Here is a 23718-nt window from a genome sequence, read left to right on the forward strand (position 1 = left end):
ACCATTAACGGAGTAATTAGTTCCAGGCAAAGGGTGCGAATTGCCATTGTCATGAAGTGAACATGATGCAGGGCCAGCAACAGAAGTCTTGGGGCCCCATACATTGATATATCTGGGGCCCCCAGCCCCTGAAATGCTGTCAACCCCCTCCCATGCGGAACATAAACTGGACCACTCCCTCACCCTTCAGTCTGTGCTATATCACACTGACCACCATCCCTCATCTGCAGCCTGTGTTCTATCAAACCAACACGCTCCCTCACCCTGCGCTATATCACACTGATGCAGTCCCTCACCCTGTGGTCTTCATTCTATCACACTGACACGTTATCTCACCCTGATGCCAGCACTCTACCACTCTGATGTGCTCCCTCACCCTGTGGCCTGCACGCTATAACACAGATGCGCCCTCCCACCCCGCGGCCTGTGCTCTATAACACTGAAGTGCTCCCTCACACCACTGCCTGTGCTCTATCACACTGACGCACTCCCTCACCCCACGGCCTGCACTCTATCACACTGACGTGCTCCCTCACCCTGTGGCCTGCGCTCTATCTCACAGACGCACTACCCCACCCTGCTGCCTGCACTCTATAATACTGATGCGCTCCCTCACCCCACGGCCTGCGATCTATCACACTGATATGCTCTCTCACCCTGCAGCCTGCATGCTATTACAGTGATGTGTTCCCTCACCCTGCGGCCTGCACTCTATCATATTAGCCTGTGCTCCATCACACTGATGCACTCCATCACCCTGTGGCCTGCGCTTTATTACACTGATGCTCTCCCTAACCCCCCCGCAGTCTAATCCTGACCCTCCCCGCTAGTGCTTAACCCCCATACCTTGCTGCATACCCCCCCCCCCAATAGCAGCCTAACCCTAACCTACCCCACATATATACATACACACCGCTCACTCTTACCTATGAAGCATCTGCAGAGTGCGGTATCACTGGCTAGGTGGGCCTACAACTCCAGCAGTCTCTACTCCCTCTTTAGCAGGAAGCAGCAGTCACCTGAAACTGAAATCAATATAGCCCCACCCCTTAGTTTCGCCCCCATCGGGTCCTGTGTAGCTCTGACCACTAGCCAAGTGAGAGTGTGCAGAGCAGCTGTGCCGGTGGCTGGGCATCTACGAAGGGAGGGGGCATAGGTGCTGATTTATGATTTTGCTGGTGGGTGCTCAAGCCAAAAATATAGGGGAGTGGCTTCAAGGGGAAGGGGCGTGGCCACAAAATAATACCAATACGCAGCACAGTTGTCTCCAATATGCAAATTACGACAACAGAGTTCCTCTTTTTACACATAACTTGTGGACCTGCAGCTGTTTCTCTATGATAAACGTACGTACCCCCATGCAAAGGAATGGCGGGTAGATGCTTCTGTCAGCTCAGTTAATGGCGCTGGGCAGCATCTTTTATGCGGCAGCCACCGGGTCACTAAAGAGTGGACGGAATACACTCTTCCTGGCATACTGTTTGCCAGGCGACAGGGCCAGCGATGCGGATGCTGCAGCTGCAAATTATCAAGTTAATATGGCTACCCAGCAGCGCGACTTGGGCCCGTGGGTGCTCATCAATTTCCATGGGTGCTCGGGCCCTTGAGCACCCACCGAATCGGCACCTATGGGAGGGGGTGCCAGTTTTGGGGCCCCTCAGATCGGCGGAGCCCAGGACGGCAGTCCTCTCAGACGCCGGTCCTGTAATAATGCTCCATCTCTTACCCCTCTCCCAGCTGGCCAACTGCCCAATTCACACTTTTGTGCACATTCCCACAGCAGTAAAGTTCAGTGGCTGCCACGCAAATTCGGCCAGGCAAAGGATTAGCCGGCAATTCATATATATGCATACCTCCCACTGTCCCAATTTTCATGGGACCATCCTGTTTTTTGGAACTGTCCTGCATTACGCCCGTGGCCGACAGTGTCTCGCAGTGGGGGGGTTAGGGGGGGGGGCAAAACGGAGCACTGGTGAATAGTCTGTGTCCCTTACATCTATTCCCAGAGACACTGTGGCTGGGGACAGGGGCAGCAGCTCACGGCACAAAAATGGGGCATGCATATGTACTATAAAAATCGGCTCGTACAATTGAAAATTTTGAACACGTTTTCTATATACTTTTAATGCATCTACCCATACATTCTATTCTACTGGTAGTATGTATTAGTGAGCACATGAAAAATATGCTGTGCTGTGTTTTAACAGTTTAATACAGAGTCAAATTTTAGAATGTAATGATGGGAACAAGCCCACAATGGATCTATCTATGGATAGCAGAGGAATATTCAGGGCAATTTAAGAGAGTTTATGAGCCTGGCTTGTTATATAAATCTGCACCATTTCATATACACTGCACACTTGTCTAATTTCCCAGAATGTGTGGGACTTCCAGACTTCTGAGACAGAAGAGTAGGCTCCATGATCCTCCCAGTTTCCCAGAAGACTGGGTTGGGGGTGGAGAGGGGAGTGGGGTGGCGGGCGGCACCATTAGCATATGGAAATGCCCAGCTTGGCGTTCTCATGCAAATGAGGCCGTTACGCGGGTGCAGAGGGTGGGCGGCTGACATTTACATATGTGTGCACTTTCCACATCATTTATGTACACATACCTTTACATATGCGTGCACATTCCACATCATTCAATGGTCGCCAACCACCAAATGAGGTGGGTGTTACACCGCAGGATGCAAATGGATGTTTATGTAAAACATCCATTCGCATTCCGTGCAAACGTGCACACCTTGAGAATGGTGGGCCGGCATACCACCATTCGCAAGGCGGAGTTAAGTTGACTCGCAAGGATGAGAATTCAAATCTGAGCGAATCAACCAGAATAATCCCCCAAGTGAAAGTAACAGGAGACAAACAGGAATTGAGTCCCCTCAGCATGACATCATCTCCCATGATGCACAGCATTCATTTACAATCCTCCTCACTTACACTTTGTACACATTCTTTCCTCCATCACCTTCCCTCACACCCTGACCCCAACATCTCCTCCGTCACTCTTTTACTTCCCTCACATTCCTGCCCCTCCTCTTCTCCATCACCCTGCTCCTTCCTTCACACTCCGGTCCCTTCCTTTCTCTATCTTGCTGCTCTATTCTTCACACTCTGGCCCCTCGTCTTCTCCATCACTCCATTCATTCTCTTACCCTGCTCCGTTATTTACATTCCAGATTTTCTTCTTCATCACCATGTTCCTTCCCTCACACTCTAACCCCCTCCTCTTCTCCATTTCTTGCTCTATTTATCACACTCAAACCCCATCCTCTCCTCCATCAGCCTGCTCCTTCCCCATTCTCTGGCCCATTATCTTTTCCATCTCCCTGCTCCTTCCTCACACCCCAGCCACATTCTGTCCTCCTTCCCCCATACCACAGTCTCATCATCTTTGCCATCACCCTCCACTTAACCTTAGACTTCAGACATATCCTCTCCTCCATAACCCTGCTACTTCCCTCACACTCCATCCACATACTTTCCTCCATCACCCTGCTTCTTCCCTCACACTCTATTCACATCTTCTCCTCATCAACCTTTTCCTTCCCTTGCACTCTGGTTCCATCTTCTTCTCATCACCCTCTTCCTTCCCTCACACTCCAACCCTATTCTCTCCCTGATCATCCTGCTCCTTCCTTTACACCCCATTTCCTCCTTCCTTTACACCCCATTTCCTCCTTCTGTCACACCCATCATCTCTGCCGTCACTCAGTTCCTTCCCTTAGACCTTGGACCATTGTCTTCTCCATCACCCTACTTTTCAATCACACGCCAGCCAACCCTCTCTTCATTCCCGTTGCTCCATCCCTCATGCTTTGGACCCATCCTTTTCTCTATCACCCTGCTCCTACTCTCATACTCTGGCCACATTCTGTCCTCCACTGCTCTAAAACTTACTGCAGCCACATCTTCCCCTCTATCACCTTCCTTACTTCAGTGAGATCAGGTTTACAGTGTTACAGCCACTCCCCTAGAGGCTTTGTGGCCACAGTGTGTAGTATACTGAGCCAGAACAAACTGCCTGGCAAATGCCAGAAGGGCCGATGGCATTGTGGGCCGATTTTGTGCAGCCAGGTCATGGGGTCAGGGTAGCAGCCAGCGGCTGCTCCTGGCCGCGGTCTTTTGCTGCCCTGTGTGTGACTGTGCACAGCCACGGCCCGCCCCCTTCCCCTTGAGGTGGAAGCTGCCTCTCCTCCCTGATCCAGGCTCTCCCTGAGTCCCCTCCCCTTTCTGATGGTGCTGTTCCTGGGGCTTGATGTCATGATCTAGTGACGACCAGCCCCAGCGCGGAAAACAAAGCTAACTTGCTGCCAGCCCAGGCCCCGGCGCAATGACAGTGAGCATGGGAGACCTGGGGCAGTGACCACTGGAGTCCTGGTGCTGTGAATACAGGAGACTCAGCGATTTGTCCCCGGAGACCCGGCGCTGAGACTGCGGTGATCCGGCGCTGAGACTGCGGTGATCCAGCGCTGTATTATTGCGGGAGACCTGACTCTGAGGGAGACGCTGTGTCCTTGGCAAATCTGGCGCTGTGTGCAGAAGATGCGCTGCTACTCAAGGTAGTTGTGCTGAATGGGAAGCTGGGAGGGGGTAGAGCAAGGGGAGTAAAGCAAGGTTATTTAGTGCCACCTCTCAGCCCTTTCAAACCCCCTTGATTCCTTCCTTCCCCCTCCACCCTCTCTCACTCTGTCCCTCCTATCTCCCATTTCCTCTATATTTCCCCTTCGCTCCTGTCAGTGATGCCCAGTAGCGCACGCAGGGGGGGTTTCTGAGTACCCAGAAACCCCCCCAGGAGTCTAGGGGCCCTAGCCTGAAAGCTGAGGGTCCCCTCTTTCCATGGGTACAAGAATTTTAAAAATCGGCCCTTGGGAACCGGAGATATCTGACTTCAAAACAGTGGTCCCCATCCAAGCCTGTTAATTGCTCTTTTCAGTCAGATATTTCAGGTTCTGTCTGACTTAGATTTTTTCTAAGGTATATTCCAAAAGCTGGGACTCTTCCCCTTTGAGGGACACTAGTAGCTAGTCTCTACTGTTCCCAGAACCAGGGATATCAGCCTTCCAGCAGCAGGTTACTGCTCCATCTCCACACACCTGGTATGTAGTTTTATATACTCGTTGGCAGATTGCTCTGCCTCCTGAATTCTGATCCCCTAGTCCCCAATACCATTTGGTAGGTGGGATTTCTCTAGATTCTTCTAGTTCTTTAAAAGCTAAGAAATCTATTTCTGGGAACTGGAGATATCTGCAGTCAAGCAAGCTGTCCTCCCACCAGAAAATTATGAATAATAAGCCCACTCCATTATACACCCCTCCTCTGCATATTAAACATCCTCTACCACCCTGGAAGTTATGTATCAGGACCCCTTCATTCAGCCCAATGCCCTCTTCTCCCACCCCATCTCCCTCTGTGCAGTAAAGGGGTAATTAGTGGAAATTGCTGATCCAGGCCCTACATGCTGAGCGGTTGATAGAATACCCCCTACCACTCGGGGGACATCAAAGCTTCCCCCACCCCACCCCTAATGCTGGAGGATCGGTAGGGGCCCCAATACATTGCTATGCCCAGGGGTCTACACTGCTGTTATGTATGTATATATGTGTGTGTGTATTATTATTGTTATTATTATTATTTATATACATTTGGTCTATCTGTAATACTTTAACTGACCCGGCATATACTGAGTCACCTAAGTGTCCATCTCCGTGCTTTGCTCCGCCCCTCTGGAAACCCCCTTCTGAAAATCCTGCGTTTGCCACTGATGCCTGTCACATCCCTTCCCTCCCACAGGGAATGGGGATATGTCTGACACTGGGAAAGGGGGACATTTTGTGTAATGGGCATTACGGTGTGCAGCATTTTGTGTAATGGGCAGTGTAATGCCTCCTTTTTGTGATCTCACGCCTCCTTTCCATGAGGCCACACCCCTTTTGCTATGCAGCTCCGCCGCGCAAGGGTCCCGCCTTTATAGTCATTCAGCTCCGTCGAGTGTCAGCTGAACACATCAGATATGGGGCCAGATTCTCTAAGCTTCAAAAGTTATAAAATGGAGAGTGATAAACAGCCAGTCAATCAGCTTCTGTCTGACATTTTTAAAACACAGTCTATGACATGTCAGGTAGGAGCTGATTGGCTGGCTGTTTATCACTCTCCATTGTATCACTTTTGAAGCTTAGAGAATCTGGCCCAGTGTTCTCTATCTCCCCTCCATGGTTGCTGCAGGTTCTCATGGACTGTGCAGAGCAGTGCCGATCAGTTGTGTGAGCGGAGCCGAGGCGCTGGGATAGCAGCTGCCACCAACCAGTGGTCTACCTGCTCTGGCGGGAAATTTGAATAATTAGAGAACATTGCAAATGAGAGGTCATCTTTCGTATACCATGTTCTTATTGCTGGATAGGAAATCAATACATGACCACCTTTTAAAGACGCTGCTGCATCAGATATCATTCAAACCACAAAAATTATTTTAAACAATATATTTTAATAACACACACATTCACAACATATTAACGAGTGTGCTCGATTTTCATAAAATATCAAAAGGAGAATTGTATTTTGTACAATACACAACTTTTAATATGTTCCCTATTTATAAAACTGTCCTGTGACATATATTGAATCCTTATATGCATAAAAATAAACATACACAGAAGAAAAATTTCAACCGTCTAGATGATTAATTTTGAAGCAATTAATTGTAAAAAAATATGGTACTTATGTAGTATCTGGGCTGCCGATTTTTTGATTGTATGCCTTAAGTTAAGGCATACAATCAGATGCGATGCGATGCGATATCGCATCGCATCGCATCGCATCGCATGCGACCATCGGATGTGATGACCCGATTTTTCCATAGGAATCAATGTTAAAATGGACTGAGTCCATTTTAACATGGAATTCAATGGGAAAAAGGGGTCCTTTTCATACCCCTACTATCCAAGTGGGCATGGAGTTGGATATAAACCTGTGGCGAGCGCAGCGAGCCACCGAGCCCGAAGCGTGGCGAGCGAAGCGAGCCCCGCGAGGGGACGGTATTCTGTGTCCCCTCGCGGGGCTCGCTACGCTCGCCACGCTTCGGGCTCGGTGGCTCGCTACGCTCGCCACAGGTTTATATCCAACTCCATGCCCACTTGGATAGTAGGGGTATGAAAAGGACCCCTTTTTCCCATTGAATTCCATGTTAAAATGGACTCAGTCCATTTTAACATTGATTCCTATGGAAAAATCGGGTCATCGCATCGCATCGCATCGCATCGCATCCGATGGTCGCATGCGATGCGATGCGATGTACCCGATTTAGAAATCGGCAGCCCAGATACTACATAAGTACCAAAAATATATATAAATAAATGAATAATAAATAAATGTCTATAATACTGCAGATTGAGGCTGTTTTAGATATTATTATGAGGCTCTGTTTGGAGTATACTGAAGTGTTATTCGTCATTCAAATGGATTGAATTAAATTTAAGCAATGCAACATGCAACACAGTCCCCACTGAACCGGAGTACTGCTGTCAAGCCATTTTTTTCAGCACAGACCTGTTCTCCAGTCCTGTTAAGGGGGCTTCACTTCTCTCACAGGGGTAATCCCAGCAGGTTCTCCAAGTTGTACAAATTGAACTCTCTCTGCACATGTTACATCTGCCTCACCTGCAGTGCGCATGGTTTTGCCCATTTTGAGAACAAAATTGTCCTGCGATCAGATCTGAATAAGGGCCAATATGCGGGAAAAAACAAGGATTATACAGCGCAGGCTGCAAAAGATTAAGTGAAGACGGTTTTCTTACTTAAGATAATTTATTATAAGAACATCACATTGAGGTCCAGGTGTATCAAGCTTCAAAAAGTGATAAAGTGGAGAGTGATAAACAACCAGCCAATCAGCTCCTACCTGTCATTTTTCAAACCCAGCCTGTAACATGACAAGCAGAGCTGATTGGCTGGTTGTTTATTACTCTTCAATTTATCACTTTTTGAAGCTTGATACATCTGACCCTAAAACATTAAAACCATTCGGGATAGTAAAGCATGCTGAAACTGTTATGCATGATTCCAAAAGTCTATGGGTTTATTAGGGTTTCCAGCAATATTATGCATATTTATTATTTACCAACACTCTTGGACACACCTGAGCCACTTTATGCTGCTTTCCCACTGCAGACCCGTTTTAAGTACTGGTATTTTTAAACGGTATTTAAAACGGTATTAGCATTCTCACTGCATCGATTACCGTTTTAAATACCGTTTAAGTACCATTCCCATTGCAGATAAAACGTTTTTAATCCCCTTGTGTCCCCTTGTACCTGTCCTGCCCCCCTCCCCCCTTACCTGCCAGCTGGTACCCTCGCTCCCCCCCTCCCTGGTACCCCCCTCCCCCCTGCCCTGGTACCTTACTCCCCCGTACCCTGCTCGCCCCCTGCCCTGGGACCTTGCTCCCCCGTACCCCCCTCCCCCCTGCCCTGGTACCTTGCTCCGGGGCAGTGCAGTAGGCAGGTCCCCCACTGATGCAGACAGCAGGGGCACTGGGGGCACTGGGGATCCAGGCAGGTCCATGCTCAGGAGGAGTAAGGTCCCTGCCATGAATGGGAAATAGCGGAGCCGCTCATTTGATATGCGCATATTTAATTTGCGGCTCATTAGATATGCACATATTTAATGAGCGCCTCCGCTATTTCCTATTTGCGGCAGGGACCCCCTTCCTCTGCTTCCTCCTCCCACACTACTTCCCCCTCCTCCAGGACAGGTACCAGGGGAGGAGGAAGTAGTGTGGGATGTTAAATACCGTTTAAGAGGCATTCCCACTGCCTCAAAAACTGTATTTTACCGTGTAGGACTCTGCTTTTGAAACGGGTTGAAATACTGGTTAACTTTAACCGGTATTTCAACTCTGGCGCTTTCCCACTGCAGCCTTAAACGGTAAATTGTGCTGAAAAATCGGCAATTTACCGTTTTAGACCTGCAGTGGGAAAGCAGCATTAGTCTTTGGTTGCTAGAACACATAATATATTTCTACTCTCCAGATTACATCCTTTGGAGAAACAGGTCCAGCAAATGTTCAGCATACATGTATGGAAAATTTTAAATTCAGGAACAAGTTTACCATCGAGTAGGATCATTACTGCCACTTCCCCATAACTGGAACTAGATTTCTAATCAGGCCCTGTGTTAAAGAGTTATGAAAAATAATTTGTTCTCTAAAATAAAGTAAATAAATTAGCAGTAGATCCAAGTGTGTCTGTGCATACACACCTAAATCAACAGAGGGATACTTGTGCATGACAAGCCACCATTTGAAGAAGTAAAATAAAATAAATACTATAAGTACTATATAGTCTTGCCTGCACTTATAAATCAGGTGCACATGTGGCTCAATTCAAAACAAACACAATAGTTTATACATTTATAAAATGTATTTTAAAATAGAAGTATCAATCTCAGGTGGCCACCTTTCAAAAATGTATCAAGACAAACAATGCAATTAAATCAATAATCTGCAAAACTATTGAAATGAAAGTCTGTTGTTATAAGAACTAATTTTAATATTGGCACTGCTTCCATTATTAATACATAGACCCTCGAGTCATGGATGATTGTAGAAAATATCCTTTTTCTAAGCACACTTTCTGACAAAAAAAGCTGTCTAAAAGACACTGCGGCACGGTGAATAGCAAGTAAAATGGCTGAACGTGTTAATAAGGGCCACAGACCGGATGACAATCCTGATGCATGATCTAGACCACTGTAGTTGAAAAGGATTTCAGATGATGAAATTCAGTACATATATATATATATATATATATATATATATATATATATATATATATATATCTCTCAAATTGTTAGTTTAAATCCAATATTATTGGGCAGAGTTATGTAGTGTAGTAACTTCATATTACTATAACTCACATAATTGAATTAACTGATTCACATTTGCATGGGGGTGGAGAGGTGCCCCCTTGTGAGCAGGAGCCCGGCGTCAGATGACTCCATTGCCACTCAGAGTTACGCCTCTGTTTCACCACCTTCAGCAAGGTGTGCTTGGAAAAACATAGTTATACAATCTCCTATTTATCCTCTGGAAGCAATTCCTTCTTTAGGGAAGATGCATAAAGCCTTGATAAAGTAGAGATGATGCACAAAGCAACCAATCAGCTTCCAGCTGCCAAAACTGTGATAGATAAATTTATTTTACAGGCTGATTTCTTGCTTTGAGCAACTCCCCCTCTATATTACAACACCATTATACAGTCAATAGGTTTTCCCTTGGCGATGATTCAACTAACAGAATTTGATACAAATAATGCTTACAAGCTGAATGCTAGTCACACTTCTTACCACAGCAACAGTGTGCTAGAAAGAAGGAAATAGGAGAGAATATTGGGTTTGCCACAAGAGGTCGCTGTTACCGCTCACTTTGTTAGGATGGGTGTATGGTTCATCGCGTGTTCTCTCTTTGACTCACTGACACTGTGACACCAGTGGGCGGGCTCTGCATTCTATTAACATTGTAAAAAAACTCTCCCTGGCTCTCATGTAGGGAGGAATGCATATTTATTGTTGCTATTCTTTGTGATAGTGGCTATAAAAAAAAAAGTCTGGACTAGAAGCAGAAAGATCTAGCAATGGAGAGGAGTAGAGAGCACTACAATATGTTTTATGTATGCTTGATAAATATCTCATCATTAGATATTAATTTGTGGGCCTTATGCAGAATTATTTAATCGGTGTGACCTACTCAGAGTTACTGGCCTAGGCAGGTCTTTGGCTGCAGATTCCTCCCCTGGGCCTGATGTGGTGGGAGTATTAGGGTGTACAGTGTAGTCTATTTTTCTATACAATTTTGCTTATATAAGCAAAATCGAACTGAAATGGAACGCTTTCCATTTGATACCAATATATGGCCCTGCGGCATCAAAATCAGACAGAAAAATAGACTGTGCAGGCAAGACTATATAGTACAGATTTATACTATAAATTCTAAATCGAATGTATACACGGTACCGTGCTATTCTATCCTGATTCGATCAGGATTGAATAGAAAGTACATTGCACTGTATGTACACTACACATGACTAGAGTCGTTTTTGCCGTTATATATAGGGCGCCCCAGGCGAGTCGAGGTGGGGGCGCCCCAGTGCCGGGGGTGGGGGGTAACAGTTGCGCCGTCTGGGGAGCGGGCAGGGGGGTCCATGCCGGCGTCTGACAGGAGCCTGCAGTGGTGTCCTTGCCACGCGGGTACCTGCGGCGCTGTGTATAAAGATGGCGGGGGGTCCCTGCAGTGAATAAGAAATAACTAGCGCTATGCGGCGGCGGAGCGGGAAGCGCTTCTGTTTTGAAAACACTGGCCGCACGCTGATTGGTTGAATCTCAGTCAATCAGCGTGCGGCCAGTGTTTTCAAATCCGGCAGCGCATAGCCCGGCGGATAGCGCTAGTTATTTCTTATTCACTGCAGGGACCCCCCACCGCCGACAGCTTTATACACAGCGCTGCAGGTACCCGCGCGGCAAGGGCACCAGTGCAGGCTCCTGTCAGAAGCCAGCATGGACCCCCCTGCCCGCTCCACAGATGGCGCAGGGGGGTGAGGGGCGAACTGCTGCCCTCCAGTGGCTGGCGCCCTAGGCAAATGCCTAGACCTGCCTAGTGGTGGCGCCGGCCCTGGTTATATTCATCACTTTACAGGACTATGAGTTTAGATTTCATTTCAACAAGAAGCTTTTCTTTAATTAGGAAATAAATATTTCTGTTTACTCCACCTAATTCAAAACAGGTTTCACTGAGATGGAAAACATTGTTTTACTATTCAGGTAGGTGGTAGAGCAGTGGTTTCCAACCTGGGGTACTTGTACCCCCGGGGTATGCAGCAGACCGTTTGGGGGTACCTGAAAATAATATTGTTATTGGCGGAAGAAGAGGAAAAAGACTCCCGTTGCCGTGGAGGTAATCCAAGTTGCATCACTACTGGTATAATCTGCAGCATCAGCAGCGTCTCCTCGTGCTTTTGTCCTACCATCAATCCACTAAGACATAATTGATCATTTACGCCGCACTTACACAGGTGAAGGAAGCAGAAGTTTAATCCTTCAGTTGTTAGCAGGAACCCCTAGACAGGAAACAGCCAGCGGCCAGACACATAGGAATCTGATTCCTGACTGCTACTCCTTAATATAATGACACGCATAAGGATACCCATACAGCTCACTACCACTCCACTCAAAAGTACTGTGGATATTTCAAATTGAGAGGAGGGGGAACTCATAAAGTAAAAGCCTAATCAGGGGATACGGGAGAGGAAAAAAAGGCTGTTCTAGAGGAACCCCTCAGCGAGATATACTTCTCTGAGCTTAACCTATCTACATCATATATACCCCTTTCACACCGTACATACAAACCAAGGCCGGCCGGGTTGTTCCCAGGTCAACTTGGGTCACTGTGCGGTGCAAAAGGGCCTTTTGAAAAATGCCAGGTTCCGACAATCCGACCTGGGTTAAAAGAAGAGTTTTATCGGGGTCAGACTCGGTTGCTGGGCAGTGTTAACGGGTAACCCGGGTTGGGTGAACTGGGTCCCGTTCACACTATAGGGAGGAGACAACATCAGATCCAAGCACTGCCTCCTCCCCTGCTCCCCAATGACATGCCGCTGCTCCTGTCCACCCCCTAATTATATCAGCGGCTCAGCTTATTGACGGGTCACTGCAGGGAGCTTCACCTCGCAAAGGCCGGGTCGCACCTGGGATGAACCTGTGTCCAAATCCCAGGTGCAATCTGGCATTTGCGGTGTGAAACAGGTATTATAGGTATTTTCCTTTTGTACATCGGCCTACATATCCATTGTATTTCATGGCCCTACCATTTTTTCTATAAGCTTGTTTCACCTTAATTTCATATAGCATCTGCATATAAACTATAACATTCATACAATCAGTGTAGACAGACATAACAAAGATGGATTAGCTGAGACAATTGATGTGAACCTTGTAGAAGAAGAAAAAAAGAGAATCAAGTACTTTATGAAAAATGTTAAAGGTTAACACCCAAACTTGAAAGGGTGTTCCTTCCTTATTAAGGTATAAAGTAATGCCCTGAGTTTCAGTGTATTTAGTGACTACATCAAAGGTGATTTACTTTCTCCTGAGGTAAAGTGGTTTCTTCCAATATACTGACAGAAATAGAACTGTTATTTACCTGGAACAAATAAACCAGTGATTATATATTCTAAACCTTGTACACACTGGGCGATTTAAGTGCTATTTCTAAGCGATCTGACCAGAGCTGAGCACTCCAGCCCATATTCCTTCTCAAAATGTGTCCCCTTCTGGGTTAATCCCCTTTTCCCTCCAGGTCCAGATAATCTTGTTTTTATTCAATTCAAGGCATCTCTAAAGTTCCAAATACTTTTGACCTTGGTGATGATGTTTTTCCATTTAGCATTCTTCATGAAATGCCCCACATTCCACATAAACAATTTTCGGTACTTGTTTCCTAGCACAGCACCAGCGATTTTAATTGCATCCATCGGGACCCAAAAAATCGCGTTGATCGCATTGCATGCAACCAAATCGCATGCGATGTGATCGATGCGATTTTTTACATTGGAACCAATGTAAAATGGTCTACGAGACCTGATTTTACATTGACCCCAATGTAAAATGCCCCCCAGACCCCTCATGGGTGATATGCCCCCCCATTGTTAACGCCTCCCCACGATCAACGACAACCCGAAGCGTGGCGAGCGCAGCGAGCACGCGAGGGCCGGCTGTACGCGTCCTCCGACCTTTTCATACCCCCCACTATCCACGTCGGCGTGGAGTTGATTTTATATAGTGTGGCGAGCGCAGCGAGCCACTGAGCCCAAAGCGTGGCGAGCGGCCGCGCATTACTTCACAGGTATTACGCGTCTGCTCACCACGCTTCGGGCTCGGTGGCTCGCTGCGCTCGTCACACTATATAAAATCAACTCCACGCCGACGTGGATAGTGGGGGTATGAAAAGGTAGTAGGACGCGTACCGCCGCTCCTTGCGGGCTCGCTACGCTCGCCACGCTCAGGTGGGCATTTATCGTGGGTTGCCATTAACAATGTGGGGGCATTTAACATACACATTACCCATTAGGGTGCCCTATACAATCAAAAATCGGGGCCATTGGCCCATTTAACATTGTTCCCTATGTAAAATCGTGTTGATCGCGTCGGTCGCATCGCATGCCATTATAATGGCATGCGATGGACGCGATCAACGCGATTTTCTCATTGCCGGCAATAAAAGCTAAAAATAGCCAAATATCACGTCGGTCGTGTCCATCGCATACCTTAAGTTACCTTAACTTAAGGTATGCGATCACCCACGACGGGCGCCGTGCTAGGAAAAAAGTACCCATGTACTTTTTATGTCAGATGTTATCGCACAGTTACCAGACTCGGATTTTCCCAATCCCGTTCAATTATTGTTGTCCATTATTGTACTGCACCTGTATAAGACCAACAATCTCTGCTTGAACCCTGTTGAGAATACTCACTCTGGAAATAGATGTTGGGAGCAGGACATACCGTCTCTCTCTTTACCTTAAATTTTTTACTCTGTCCTTATGATTCTACTTTGAAATATTTAGGGGTTCCTGGTTACAGGAAGTTCTTACTAAGGGCCAGATTCTCTAAGCTTCAAAAGTGATAAAATGGAGAGTGTCCTTATGATTCTACTTTGAAATATTTAGGGGTTCCTGGTTACAGGAAGTTCTTACTAAGGGCCAGATTCTCTAAGCTTCAAAAGTGATAAAATGGAGAGTGATAAACAGCCAGCCAATCAGCTCCTACCTGCCATGTCACAGACTGTGTTTGAAAAATGTCAGGCGGAGCTGATTGGCTGGCTGTTTATCACTCTCTATTTTATCACTTTTGAAGCTTAGAGAATCTGGCCCTAAAACTGTTAACAGAGTTTACATTTCCCAAACTCGCAGGATACAACATGGTGAGTGTAATCACTCAAATTCAACTTTTATTTAATAATTTCTATGATCCAAGGACATACAGGGGACTGCACACCTTACTACACAAAGAGAAAGAAGGCAGGTGCACTATTCAACCATTATTAATTATAATTTATTCTGCAATAAACGTTGCATTTAAATAGAAGGGGTTTTATTTTTCATCAACTTGGCCAAAAGTATGTCCAGTATGTCCAGTTAAATCCCTAACATTCTAGGGCAGTGGTGCCTTGGAGGACTTGCAGAAATGACCGCTGTCCATTACCACATAACTGATCCTAAGGATGAGATATAAACACAATTTATTTAACTTAATATTTGTTTCTAACTTTCTCAATGAGACTAACTATAGCACCGCAGCCCCCGCCACCGCGCGCGGGGGGGGCGCTGTGCATGTGGGGTCGCCGGGGGCTGCGGTGCTATAGTTAAACCCCCCCCCCTCAATCCCCCGCAGACTTACCTATCGCGCTGGTCCCGGCGGCTCCGTTCTTCTGCTGAGGACCACCATAAAATGGCCGCCCCCATATAGCACACAGTTCTCTGAAACTGTCTGCTGTATGGGGGCGGCAATTTTCTGGTGGTCCTCAGCAGAAGAACGGAGCCGCCGGGACCAGCGCGATAGGTAAGGCTGTGGGGGATTGAGGGGGGGGTTTGCATGGGCGGCGGGGTAGGGGTGCTTGGCGGGGCGGCGACGGGGGGACGCCCCCCCCTAACAGCGGGGGGTGCCCAAAACGTAGCTACGCCACTGATGAGAAGCCTTTAGCCTAGGGGTGCCACAAAATAATTCTGATGCTTCAGGGTGCCATGACTAAAAAAGTTTGGGAACCCAGTAGCGCACGCAGGGGGGGTTTCTGAGTACCCAGAAACCCCCCAGGAGTCTAAGGGCCCTAGTCTGAAAGCTGAGGGTCCCCTCTTTCCAGGGGTATGAGAATTTTAAAAATCGGCCCTTGGGAACCGGAGATATCTGACTTCAAAGCAGTGGTCCCCATCCAAACCTGTTAATTGCTCTTCCCAGTCAGATATTTCAGGTTCTCTCTGACTTAGTTTTTCTGAGGGTATATTCCAAAAGCTGGGACTCTCCCCCTTTGATGGACACTAGTAGCTTGTCTCTTCTGTTACCAAAACCAGAGATATCAGCCTTCCAGCAGCTGGTTACTGCTCCAGCTCCACACACCTGGTATGTAGTTTTATATCCTCGTTGGCAGATTGCTCTGCCTCCTGAACTCTGATCCCCTAGTCCCCAATACCATTTGGTAGGTGGGATTATCTAGTTTTTAGTTCCATTAAAATCTAAGAAATCTGGGGGGCGTGGCTTGGCCGGCAACACGAGCGGACGCGGGGAGCTAGAGCTCCGTTCAGATCCTCATTAAATATCCTTCCCCGTGGTCCCAGCAACCTTCAAAGCACCCCCCACAGGCTCCGGAGCTGCTCATGATCCCCCGTGTTGTTTTTCTCCTGTCTGGGCGGCACACAAAGAGCTGAACGACGGTGCAGACCTGACTGGCTGTTCTATCCTCCTGGTGCGGGCGCCATATTGGATCCGCTGGCGGCTCTGGAGACCCAGGAGCGCGCCCTCTCATCTAAGCGGCGCAGGTGCCTGGTCCGGCGGTCTGGCGGGGGGTGGTGGCCGGCAACCCTCCAGTGAATTCACAGCGGTGAGCGGGGGACGCCTCTGTTGAGGTGCGCTGCTTGGCTGGCTGGAGGTGCGGGTGCAGCACTGGTCGTCTCGCCCCTGACCTGGGATACATCTGTGACGCGACTTACACGCAGACTGGGATCCAAGAGCGCTCATCACTTCTTCTGAGCCTGCAAATCTGATTAAAGGTCTCCCTTACCTGACAAGTGGACTGAGTATTACATCTGGACTAAGATCTGTACAATCCTGACGCTAAAATGGTGAGCCTTTTACATTGTATACTACAGGCTATAAATGATACTGCTGACAGGCTGTGTCGGGAGCTGTCTGTACTACATGACTGTGCCCTGGGTACTCCATATGCTTATGAGAACCCTCCTATTGCATTTACTGCCAATGCGCCCCAGGACCTTGCTCCTGTTGCTTCTGTGGGTAAGGATGAGGCTCTACATACTCGAGGGGAATACTCCATGTCCATGGACTCTATGTCTCTGACTCATTCTGATACAGCCTCTATGCATCCTGTGATGGAGCACGTGCTGGGAACAGTTTGTGTGGATATGTTTCCGTCTCCTCACTATCCTGTAACAATATTTGAAGATTCTGTGACTCCCAACAGCCTGCTGCACCTCTCTGGATCTGCTTCTATACCATGCTTCACCCTTATAGATCCTGACGCTACGATTAAACATCCGTTTATATACCTGCTACCTCTCAGAGAAGTTTTGAAATTCTGGACTATGCTTTACAAGAGTCTCGATCCCACTCCAGTCTACAAGTGGATGCCAAATCACCTACTATATGCCACATATAGATCCTTCCTGGGACTGAAGAACTGGCCCGATTAGCTTCGCATCGATATATACAGATCCTTTTTTGGGACTGCTGAGTTGGCACGACTAGATCCGCATGCTACTTGGAAAAATACAATGTCTTTGCAATTCTCTTGGTTCTGACTTAATTAATATGTACCCTTATAACTAGGCTATAACCGTTTCGTACCGATATGCCCTCATGTAAATTTGTTTTTTGTTAGGCCTGCTCTAACTGTTCCCGTGTACCCTTTTGCACAAAATGTTCCATTATATATGCCAGTTTAGAATGGGAAAAGTAGACATATATCTAGTGGGGACGCCAAATATTGAATTGATGTTTTTGGAGCCTGGGGGAACTGCCCTCAAGTCACCACGTTAATTTAATATAAGATCCTGTATCAGCAGGGGAGGGGGGGGAGGGTTAGTATAGTAAGCTGGGAGGGGGGTAGGGGTCAGATAGATAGTTAAAGTTTGGGCTGGGGCTATAGTTTAGGGATCCAAGTGCACCCTAGTTGGGGATGGGTAGTACAGGGTGGGGGGTTATGAGGGGTGGTTTGATTTGGGCATTTTGGGGGGTGCGATTTGTTTTAGTGTTCTGGTAACCGTGATGGATGGCTTTGCTTCGTAACTAATAAAATAGCTGTAGGTTAATTTCTGCTACAAACTAAATGCTCCCCTCTAGTGAGCATGATTGCTTCATATAAGGTATCACCTTAATCTCTACCCGAGTAGGCGCCCTCGGGTTTATACATATATCCTGTACCACGTCGCAGCAGTGTACCTTTTTAGAATGTCCATTTCGGCTATGCTTTTTGTTCCACTACTACTCTGTTTGCTGTATAATTGGACTTGCAATTCCATCTGTCATCCAATCCTTTTTATATGTGGGGGGGTTTCTTTGTTATATGCAAAAATAATAATAAAAATTATTGAATTTAAAAAAAAAAAAATCTAAGAAATCTATTTCTGGGAACTGGTGATATCTGCAGTCAAGCAAGCTGTCCTCCCACCAGAAAATTATGAATAATAAGCCCACTCCACTATACACCCCTCCTCTGCATATTAAACATCCTCTACCACCCTGGAAGTTATGTATCAGGGCCCCTTCATTCAGCCCAATGCCCCCTTCTCCCACCCCATCTCCCACCATCTGTGCAGTAAAGGTGTAATTAGTGGAAATTACTGATCCAGGCCCTACATGCTGAGCGGTTGATATAATACCCCTACCACCAGGGCGGACATCAAAGCTTCCCCCACCCCTACCGCTGGAGGATCGGTAGGTGCCCCAATACATTGCTATGCCCAGGGGTCTACACTGCTGTTGATGCCCCTGTATGTATATATATATGTGTGTGTGTGTGTATATATATATATATATATATATGTGTGTATATTTGTTATTATTATTATTATTAATATACATTTGGTCTATCTATAATACTTTAACTGACCGGCATATACTGGGTCACCTAAGTGTCCATCTCCGTGCTTTGCTCCGCCCCTCTGGAAACCCCCTTCTGAAAATCCTGCGTTTGCCACTGGAACCCCTGTTCTAGGGGTTTGAGTCTAGGACGTGGGGCAACAAAAGCCAGCTAATTCAAACCACTCCAAGTCACCACGCTAGTGAAAGATAGCAAATGCAGTGTTAAAGAGTGTTAGATAAGTGACACTCTGACCTAACATTTGTAAATTTTGACGTAAAGTAAAAAATCTTGTTACCCTCTGCTTTTTATTTCTAACTACCTACTGACCCCTTGGTACTCTTATGTGCTTTTATGAATAGGACTTAGGCCTAGATGAAAAAAACTATTATACCTTTATACTGCTATCACATTGCAATTGCCGGGTCGGTCCCGGGATCATTCAACCCGGCTCCAACCAGGGTCCGGCACATCAAACCCGGGTCGTCCATTATACAAAGGGTAACCCAGATTTAACCCGGGTCGAATTGTCGGATTGCATTTACACCTCACCTTGACCCAGCAGCACCCCGGCAATAACCGGGTATTACTGACTTTTATCAGTCAGTATAGTTATCAATAGCTATATTACGCCATTGGATTTCCACTCTCTCTCCCCCCCCCCCCCTTTTTTTTTTTTTTAGAAACTGTTAGGCCTCTTTTGCTTAAATAATGACAGACCAGCCATTTTTCCAGTTTTTGAAACAGGAGTCCTTTCCTTTTATAAAAAATAAAATGGGGCGTTTATATGGATTCACCTGACGCCTCTACACAAACTAAAGCCTTCAAGGTTTTGAGACTACTTCCTACTAGTATCTATATAGAAATGTGTCCTAATTCCATAGACACTTCTGAGAATTGGTCAACCTATTATTACAGCATGGTGGGTCAAATTGTGGTACCTTGTAACTCTTCAGTTCAATGTTGTGCTCTGTAAGGTTGCTCCCAGCTGTGTTTGTTTTTTGTTGTTCCCAATGCCTCCCCCACTGAACACACACGCACGCACTACACACAAACACACACACACACTCCTTTCTCCTTCCACATTTTGAGGGATATTATGGAATGATGTTTTGTAGTATTTTTCTGTGATGTCTTAGTTGGTTATGATTGTCTTTTTTTTTTACTGTTCGCCATGTGAAATTTTAGCTTTTGCTGTAGTGTTACCATGCATTACTCAATGTCTTCACTGTCTAATTTAATTCTCCATCATTTTGTTTAGAACCAATAATTATTTTTTGTTAAATGTGTATTGTGATAACTATACCCCTAACTTTGTACTAATTATAGACAAAACACAAATCCTGGGGTCATATTATTTAGTCAGAAATAAATGAATTTACTTTTATGATACTGGACCATGGGAGGGAACCTGAGCACACAAAGAAAACGCACGCAAACCTGGAAGGAACGTACAAACTCCATACAGATAGAAATAAAGTCACAATCAAACCAAGGGCCACCCCTTGCTGTCACCTATGATAAATACAGGATAGCTTCCGAGTATTGAAAAATCTATTGTTAGGAAATATATCAGCCAAATATTACCTCGGTCTTCCGGTGTATAACAGTCCGCTGATATAATACTCTCAGTAGAAAGAGCATTTTATATTGTAATCATTTTCAGCACACTGTTTAAATACTTTTTTTCCTATCCATACTACAGTTCCTATAGAAGCAATTGATATCTTGGTAGTAGAATGTTCTGTTTAACATACACCATGTACACTCATACCGCCCAACTTTTAGAATTATACATGTGCACAGCACCTAGTCAATGCTGCCCTGCTAAGCTCTGCTCTCCCAACTGCCCTCCCTCCGCACAGCGGGACACTGCTGCCCACAGGTGGGACATCGGGACAGTGCCATAAAAACAGGACTGTCCCACAAAAAAATGGGCCAATTGGGAGATATTCACACAGCCATGTTTTCATTGGTGTATACTTAACCAAAATAATTACCAAGACATCATTTTCAGCTATTTTAACAAACCTTGGATGTTACATCTGCCCCACCTGCAGTGCAGCCTGTTTTGGTACATCTGCAAAAATTGCAGCCTGGCTGACAGGTGTGAATTAGGCCCAAGGAAACAAAGGGCGTGATTTAGACCTGATCGTTAGGCTGCTGCATATACTCGTGATTAATACCGCTCGCTGAATGCACACCCCCTAGCATGTGGGCTAGAACACCCCTAGCATGGATCCACGTACATGCGGCCAAACGGAAATCATTTCATGGTCGCTCACCATCGAATGATTTCTCTTCCATTTTATTATAAAAGTCAGTCAAGGCTGACTTTTATTTTGGCCAGAGATGGCTGAATTCAGGGTGGGGGCTGACGTCATGTGACATCAGCCTCCGGCCCCGAACAGGCATCAACCCCCTAGCATTTACAGAGGGTAAGCCCAGCGATTTAATTGGCACACCCACCATTTTTGTGGGCATGACAATGAAACGCTGCTCTTCTTACAAGTTAGCATATTGCCTACACCATGGGCGGATTGGCCATTAATCTCACCGGGAAGTTTCCCGGACGGCCAGCCGAACGTGAGGCCGTTGGATCCCGCGGTCCAGTGCCTTTTTAAAAAAACTATTAAAAAGACCTATTGGGAGACCCGGGACAAGCGGGCGGCAGGGAGTGGCGCCTCTGTCTACATTCAGAGACCCGGCGCCCCTACAAAGATGGCCGCTGCCTGGTTTGGAGACATACACTAGATGTGTTCCTGCACTACATAAGTTATGACCCTGCTCTGAGCAACTTTACTGTACTGGGTGATGTCCTCTGCCCGCCCGCCCGCCGCATGTCCATCACATTAGCATGAGAATGCCCAGCATTCGCAAGGTTGGTGGGTGCACCCTGAGAACATTCTGTTCGCCGCGGCTGCACAGACCAAGCGCATGCACATGCGCAAACACAAAACAAGTGGGAACTTGCTATAGCTGGAAAAGCTCTGCTGTGTCTTCCTCACAGGCAATGGCTAGGGCTTGTGCTAGGGTGTTCAGTGGGATCCGATATGATTTCCCGGCGGTCGGGATCCCGGCGGTCGGAATCCCGACACTGGAATCCCGACCGCCGAAATCCCGACAAGGGGGGGACATGGATCGCCCCCCCTTGCGGGCTCGCTGCGCTCGCCACGCAGCGGGCCCGGTGCCTCGCTACGCTCGGCACGCTATTTTATTCTCCCTCTATGGGTGTCGTGGACACCCACGGAGGGAGAAAGTTTCGGGATTTCGGCGGTCGGGATTCCAGTGTCGGGATTCCGACCGCCGGGATCCCGACCGCCGGGATATTAACCGCATCCCCTTCAGTGCCCTCTGCAAACTATATATTTGCCCATTGCCAAAAGGAAAAGGGCCCCTCTTCTCATGTGGGAAAAAGGGATTTTGCAGCTGACCTTGCCGAAGCTCAGGGGACTTCTTAAATCCGTAACCCCTTGGAGCCTGGTGTCCTTCTTCAGCTCTCCCCAGGAGAGCGCTTCACAGGCTTGGGCACTGAGTGGCCTTTACATGTATAACATTTTTTGTTTGCAGGGAGAGAGGGAGGGTTGGGGGCAGGGTGAATCAATAATCTCGACTTGCACAGCCTTTGAAACTAGTGTCCACATATTGAGCTAAACAACTCGTGGACAATGGAGGAGCCCCCAGTATATTGACCCTGATAATGTAGAATGCCATTACATGCCTTGGGCATAATAACAGAGATATTCATTTTATGTAACCAGCCTACAGGTTTTATAGCTGTTACTTATATTATAATGGCTGCCATCCAGTTCTCATATCTTAGGGCAGTTACAGCAAGCCTTATTTTGAGTTGTTTGTAGAGTGCAGATAAATTAAATGACATTATACCTTATGCCAAGAGCCCATGTGTACACGCCCTTACTTTGCACATTGAAGCAGTGTTCCTGTAACCATGTGTACAGATCTGGCTCGGTGTGTATACAGTGCTTATTACATTGTTTACTGGTTTAGAAGAAGGCTTTGGTCTCTTCCCTCCCACCTTTCCATCAATTATCCACCTGTTACAGGTCATGTGAGCCCGCTCTGAAAACCGACCTGGGAATCTGAGCCCTGAGAGAAGAAGGTGACTTGATACAGGTGTAGGGAGGGAGGAGTAGCAAAACATACTTGTAGTGTTTTATAGGTGATCACTGAAACAGGCAGGATTTTTCTTATATCCAGATATTTAAACAACAGATAGCAGTTCAATTAAATTCAGAAACCCCGGTCTTATGCCAACATTTCAGGGCGCCAGTTAATTTTATCAAGACATCCTTAGCATACTACCCCTTTAAGCCAGGATTAAAACCAGGTGAAATGCAGGTGTGCCGCCATCATTAACAATATATATATATATATTATCTGCTGGTGGACTACACTCCTGATTAATGATTGCCACCACCTGTTTTAAAAAGGTTAGTTTCGCCGCTAGAATTGCCATTAAAATTGTTAAACATTTAAATCTGTGTATTAATCCTGTATTACAAATTGGCTGTACATTTGTACTTCTAATATTATGCATTATAATATGTATGTCTGTCATATTAGGTATGGGAAGGGGAGACTGCTGTTATTAACCCACAAGCCCTGCTCAGTATTGATGCTGACTCATCACCTGAAGAGCTGTTATATACCTTCTTTCCTCCTTCCAATGGAGAAGTGATTGTGAGGGGATTACCTGGGAGAGTTTCCAGTTTTTCACAGAAAGATTTGGAAGATGGAGTTGTGCAGTTCATGCACAGAGGTGAGGGACATCAGCCATGAGAAGCTACATGTGTGTGTGTGTGTGTGTGTGTGTGGTGAATGATCAGATGAGATTGG

The 23718-nt window shown here is 46.6% G+C and overlaps 1 protein-coding gene across 1 annotated transcript in view; it reads left to right on the plus strand.

Moving 5' to 3' along the window:
- Positions 1-23718, plus strand: part of CSPG4 (chondroitin sulfate proteoglycan 4) — a 114336-nt gene that overhangs the window by 80183 nt on the left and 10435 nt on the right. Inside the window, exon 6 of the mRNA XM_083183621.1 lies at positions 23446-23641. Within this exon, the coding sequence (XP_083039747.1) occupies positions 23446-23641 (196 nt within the window). The remainder of the gene's footprint in view (positions 1-23445; positions 23642-23718) is intronic.

Source organism: Crinia signifera, chromosome 4 (genome assembly GCF_055691185.1).
Source record: "Crinia signifera chromosome 4, ASM5569118v1, whole genome shotgun sequence".
NCBI classification, from domain to species: domain Eukaryota; kingdom Metazoa; phylum Chordata; class Amphibia; order Anura; family Myobatrachidae; genus Crinia; species Crinia signifera.